This window comes from Daldinia loculata (genome assembly GCF_022478755.1).
Source record: "Daldinia loculata strain CBS 113971 unplaced genomic scaffold F4817scaffold_54, whole genome shotgun sequence".
Taxonomy (NCBI): Eukaryota; Fungi; Ascomycota; class Sordariomycetes; order Xylariales; family Hypoxylaceae; genus Daldinia; species Daldinia loculata.
The window spans coordinates 225,979-231,978 of record NW_026054908.1 but is presented as its reverse complement, the minus strand read 5'-3'; the positions used below and the strand labels follow the sequence as shown (position 1 = coordinate 231,978).

General features: G+C 46.6%; 3 protein-coding genes across 3 annotated transcripts; 2 read left to right on the top strand and 1 right to left on the bottom strand.

The window, feature by feature from the left end:
- Positions 1–269: 269 nt before the first annotated feature.
- On the top strand, positions 270–1,810 carry F4817DRAFT_347597 (3,4-dihydroxy-2-butanone 4-phosphate synthase). The gene is made up of 2 exons (XM_049304570.1): positions 270–761; positions 850–1,810. The coding sequence occupies exons 1-2, from the start codon at positions 698–700 to the stop codon at positions 1,482–1,484; spliced, it is 699 nt and encodes a 232-aa protein (XP_049155946.1). The 5' UTR covers positions 270–697; the 3' UTR covers positions 1,485–1,810.
- A 304-nt stretch (positions 1,811–2,114) lies between these two features.
- Positions 2,115–4,188, top strand: F4817DRAFT_227008 (MFS general substrate transporter). Its single transcript, XM_049298879.1, has 3 exons — positions 2,115–2,428; positions 2,494–2,767; positions 2,827–4,188. The coding sequence occupies exons 1-3, from the start codon at positions 2,281–2,283 to the stop codon at positions 4,013–4,015; spliced, it is 1,611 nt and encodes a 536-aa protein (XP_049155945.1). The 5' UTR covers positions 2,115–2,280; the 3' UTR covers positions 4,016–4,188.
- A 173-nt stretch (positions 4,189–4,361) lies between these two features.
- Positions 4,362–5,397, bottom strand: F4817DRAFT_360990 (uncharacterized protein; the record flags this gene model as incomplete). Its single annotated transcript, XM_049306347.1, has 4 exons — positions 4,362–4,588; positions 4,641–4,741; positions 4,810–5,062; positions 5,121–5,397. 4 exons carry the CDS (start codon positions 5,395–5,397, stop codon positions 4,362–4,364), a joined length of 858 nt encoding a protein of 285 aa, XP_049155944.1.
- Positions 5,398–6,000: the final 603 nt, after the last annotated feature.

Sequence of the window (6,000 nt, the reverse complement as noted above, 5' to 3'; positions counted from 1 at the left end):
GGTGCCCTCATGTAGCATGAAGATTGAAAAGTTCCAAATTAGGTAAGGAGCTTACATGGTGAGCTGAAGAGCCATGCATGTGAGCTACCCTTAACGGCATGCGCCGGCTCAGCCTAGTGGAAAATCCGATCGTGTGGTATGTACATGGAAGTGTAGAATTTGGAATTGGCCAATCAAAATGCGCCATAGTGTCTAATGTGATGTAATTTCGGACCCTGAGGGGATGGCGGATTAACTTGTGCCCCATATATTTTTAATGCGCGAGCCCCTCATAGTTGAAATCCGACCCCGCCGAGGAAAGTCCCCTTCTATAGAAGTCCCTCGGCGAAGACGGGTCTTAGCTTAGATGAGACAAATGGGTCGGTCATCAGTCAGCATTTGCAAGTTGCTTCCTCATTGTCCGGTCTGAAAATCCCGGGATGAGTAATTGCCTACCGTACCTAATTTGTAGTTAGTTATTTCTTAGGTACTCATAAGCTTTCTAATCCCTTCATTGTGCAAAATTACTCATCTAGACTTTGTTGGCTTTTATTCCTAAAAGCGACTTGACTCGAAACAGACAACATCTTGCCTACCACTTATACGCCACCGTTTGATCGTACATCGTGACGCAGTCCTCCAATTTATTCCCGATTTGCGATACTCTAGAGCCTTAGAAAATAATAACATTAGAGTACCTTATACAAATTCGCCTATCATGCCGTCTGCGCTCATCAGCCATAACAAGTTCGACGGCATACCTGAGACAATTGCCGCTTTCCGTACGTGTCCTTAGTCTTAGGTATCTAAGAGGATTTCCCCCGAGATCAATCCATGTCGCAGCCGACTAACGCTAACCTATTGGTATAGGCAATGGCGAATTTATAGTCGTTATGGACGACCCGGGTCGCGAGAACGAAGGAGACTTGATCATAGCTGCCGATAGCATAACAACTGAGCAAATGGCTTTCATGGTTCGACACACGTCCGGCTTGATCTGCGCGCCTATCACACACGCCCTTACAGAATCCCTGAAACTGCCGCAGATGGTAGAAAATAGCGAAGACCCTCGCGGAACCGCCTACACAATTTCCATCGATGCCGCCGACCCCTCCGTTACCACCGGCATTAGCGCCCATGACCGTGCCCTAACAGTCCGACACCTCGCAGACCCCAAATCTACCGCCGCCAGCTTTCGGCGCCCAGGCCATGTATTCCCCCTACGCGCACGTCCAGGCGGTGTCAGGGCTCGGAGAGGGCATACCGAAGCTGGCGTGGACTTTTGTAGACTAGCAGGTAAGCCAGAGGTCGCGGCGATCTGCGAGATAGTCGAAGATGGGGACGAGGTCGCCGGGAGGGCCGTGCGAGAAGGCCCGGGAATGATGAGGGGTGAGGGATGTATCGCATTCGCGAGGAGATGGGGACTCAAGGTCTGCACAATCGAGGATCTAGTCGACTACATAGAAAAGACTGAAGGTAAACTTGGCGCCAACGGGAGTTCGTAGTTCCTTGCCAAGGCATAAGCATAAAAAAGATTTTGCATATAGATGGACATGAGAGCATCTCTCATAAGACTACCCGAAGTGGTCGGCGATGCGCAAGTGTCCGTTGGAGAGACAAGGACATCACCTGGTGAAGCAGATGGAGATACTTTACTTGGATCATACGGGGGCTTATAGAGAAAATGTTGGCGGGATCACAACTCTGAATACTACATTGTATTATACCTACATTGGATCTGATATCGAAGCTAAAATAAAATATCTCGAGATGTATTAACTTTAGGATAACTTACATATATGGTCTGGTGTAGTCTATAGCAAGATAAGCCTTATTTTCACTCTCAAATTCAGAGTCCAAGACCATATTTTACCTTCACTTAGGCTGTGGTTCTCATTACTAACCAATTTACTAACCCTTGAAAATATTAGATACTTGATGTAATTGTCAGAGTTAGGTATGCACACAGGTATACTCCCTCAATGTACCTAGGTACATAGTTAATAAGAGAGGTAGGTATGCAGGTATAAAATCCATGTCACCTACCGGGGCCCGTGTTATTCCCTTTGAAAATGTAACGTATCCGGGGACAAATGGTGCAATGCCGACGTCGGCTTTCTCTCCCGTGACGGTGCCCAGCCGGTGCGGCTAGGGCTAGGCACCGACTTCTTTTTGCTTGCTTACAAGGTACCTAATGTAATCTATCTCGTGGAACATAAACCAATACTATTTCTTACATGCACATTATTGCGTTGGATTTATTGGTGGCTTTTAAACGCCGTTATTGGATAAACTTACTAGATGTTCGAGAGAATCGTAAAGCCCCTCAAATGGTTTTACCATGAGTTCGGAATCGCCGCGATCCACGAGACCGGTCGGAATGCCTACCTTATTATCTTGGCGCGGACGTGCCGGATGTTTGCGTACGGGACCAATGCGCTGATTTTAGGTACGCTTCTGGTTAAACCCAAGACAATATAGTGATTTGCTAGTTTTTAATGCGATATTGTACAGCTATCTTCTTCTCTGCTCTGGGGATATCGGATCATCAAATTGGCCTGTTCATGACGTTTACGCTACTAGGAGATGTTATCCTCGGAACGTTTCTTACGCTCGTCGCAGACCGTGTCGGGAGACGAAAGGTCTTACTCGGTGGCTCTGTATTAATGATACTGAGTGGTCTCATCTTTGCTGTCTTTGAAAATTTCTGGATTTTGCTCCTCGCTGCAATTGTCGGTGTTATTAGTATTACCGGTGGAGACTTCGGACCATTTCGAAGCATCGAAGAGTTAGTCGAGTTCTCTTTTCAGAATGATATAAAATTTCTAATTTCTAACAATTTCCTAGGTCTATAATATCGCAGCTTACTACCCCTTCGACAAGAGCAGATGTATTATCGTGGCATGTCACTACGGCACTATTTGGCTCGTCATTGGGAAGTGAACTATCAGGAAGAGTCCTCCGCTACCTGCAGAGTAAGGATAATTGGACCGAGGTTGACTCATACCATGCCCTCTTTTGGATATATGCCGTAATGGGCATTGTTAACCTTGTGTTGGTCCTATTTCTAACAGACGAGTGTGAACTGCAGCCAGAGAAGGAAGTTTACACAGAGCTCACACAAGATGATAGCACAAACGACACTGACATAGATGCGGGGAATTTTGAAGAGTCTTCAGAGGTGACTCCTACCCCTCAAGCATCTCGAAATTGGATTATTCGGATCTTTAGGTGGTTATCGGATCAACTAGCCCAAATATCACCGTCAACCCGATCGGTGATGTATAAACTCTGGTTCCTGTTGGCTGTCGACTCACTTGCAGACGGAATGGTGCCGTACTCTCTAACCAACTATTACATGGACGAAAAGTTTCATCCAGCCAAGTCAACCCTTGGCGACATCACTTCGTTCAGTTACTTCATGGGAGCGATCTCAGCAGCGTTTGCAGGTCCCCTGGCGCGAAAAATCGGGTTGATCAACACGATGGTGTTTACTCACACTCCGTCCTCGGCCGCTGTGTTACTCTTTCCTTTTCCACCTTACCTCTGGATGACGGCAGGGCTTTTGCTCATCCGTGCAGGGTTGAATAATATGGACCAAGCACCACGAGCAGCTTTTATAGCAGCGGTAGTGAAGCCTGAGGAGCGAACGGCAGTTATGGGCATCACGTCCACCGTTAGGACTCTAGCCGCTACAGCGGGACCCACAGTCACCGGCATGTTGGCGTCGAGCGACCGATTTTGGATTGCATTCATTGTGGCAGGTAGCTGTCGTCTATCGTACGACTTTGGCCTATATGCAATGTTCGTGAACATGAAACTTCACACGCATGAAAAGCCGGTCGACCTGTCTAATCAGCATGGCCCAAGACGGGTCCCCGACGAAGAGATGGAGTTAGAGAGTCTCGCTGACACGGATAGTGGAAGCGAAGAGACACGTTCTGAGAAATCAGAACCGGAGACGGCTACTCTTCAAGTTCCTGATAGTAGTAATCAGAGAATTCGAAGTAGAAGTCCACGCCGAGCAGAGATCTAGAGTTGACCCTTTCGAAAGAGAGAAAAGTCCAGCTCAGAAACTGTCTCTATTGCTATTTATGTTAAGCAGCCTGCTAGGAGGCTTCAAGCAAGATTCTATATAGCGGTACTTTCATACGACCAGTTATATTTTGTCTCTTAGCGCTCACTCAACTTCCCTCTAGAGGTAGTCTTAGAAAATTTGAAATCCGGAAATGTCAATCTAGAAATTCCAAAGGGGGGTATATAACTATCTGTGCTAAGAGATATGAAGTTTGCTTGGAGGTCTATCTTCCGTATAGCCGACTTTTCTATGGGTATTCTAATAATAGTGAGGTTGGTTTACAGCCAACTAGGTATCAATTCGCTTAAAAGGCATTATCCGAAGTATCAATCCATCCACTAGGACGCGGGACAAAGAGGCTTCCATTGAATCTCTCGGACACGAAATCCTGGATTGGCTCGAACTTCCGACACGTGTGAACCGCATCAGTCTTTACGTATTCACTGCCGTACCCCTTGAAGTACTTTAACGGGACGACAGCTGTACTGCCCCAACACATTATCGACTGGCGCAGTTGATCCAAGCAGTGGTCTTGTAGAGTTAGCGGTGAGTAACTCATGAGGGGTACGACGGAACCACAAACCGGTGTAGACGGGTCCGTGAAGGGGGGTTTCCGGATAGACGTCGCGGTGTAAGGCCTGTCTGATTTGGTTTAGGCAATGCAGCTGATGGAACATGTCAAACCTATTTTATTTATAGTTAGCATATAGAATTCGAAATGCCTGTATATAGAAATGGGGCAAACAACTCACCCTGCCGTGTAGCCGCTCCTGTGGTGGTCCCAATACTCTGAGTATTCATCTCCCCATAATTCCTTCGCCTCGGTCTCAGAAATCGAGAAGTATCTTCCCCATAGGAGTTTCTTCCAAGCAGCATCGACATCCGCAGTTGTACCGATGTAAGATTTATCGCCGGGCTGGGCGACGAGGAACTCATCTCCATTTGGCGCAAAGTCTATGGGTAGCTTGAACTGGACTTGCTCAAGCTCAATAGAGCTGGGTGGTACTAGTTGACGAGATATTAGACAATGGCCCCAGGCGCATCATATTTTTAGGCAGCTTACATAGCTTCTCTTCTTGGAACCCGGTTTCGTAGCTACCGTTCGCAGGATATTGGGATCTATATTCGATGATAGCCAATGCGGAAATTACGCCCAGCAAGAATATCCCAAGAGCGATGAGAATTATGGAGAGAACTCCTTGACTAGTATCATCTCGCACACACTGTCGCCGTCTTCTAAATCTCGGCTGCTGTCTCTTTGGTAAGAAATAGACTAGCTCGCCCTTCTCAAAGTCGTCTTCGAGTACTTCGTATATCGGGGGTAACGATGGAGCATGCATTGTCGCGAACTGATTTAATCGAAAAATAAACGAGCGAAATGAGAATGGAAAGAATGACGATTATTACAAAATACTATGGCAACTTGAGGACCGGCCTTGTCACTATCTAGAATATACTGCCCTGCAGTTGCTGAGAATTGAAGTTAGAATAAGAAAATGCGTAGTTCTACAGAGGGAAGAATCCGTCCCGAGTTTGCATTTTCCTGGCGACCTTCTACTTTGCTGGAACGTGCTCACCTGTGGCATTGATACTGGGATATAGATAAGATACAAGTGAAATGGATATTTAGAGGGCAAATGCGAAACCGTTCAAACGAAACGGCCACCCTTTGTATGAACTTCCGCTAAGATGTCGCACTCTATCCTAGTGGGTTAGGTTTATTAACAACCCCTTCTTATTAAGTACTAAACCAGATAAGGCACGCGCACCCGTTCTTTCTTGGCTAGTTGAAACCAAGCTCTGAGGGCTGAGGCTCTCGTGCTGAAGGTAAGGGTAGGTCGTCTCCTTGACCTCCACAAAACCTGTTAGTCGACCATATTAATTGTTGTTGAGATTCTACCAGAATACAACCCGTAATACATCATAATCGCTAGGGAAAGTAA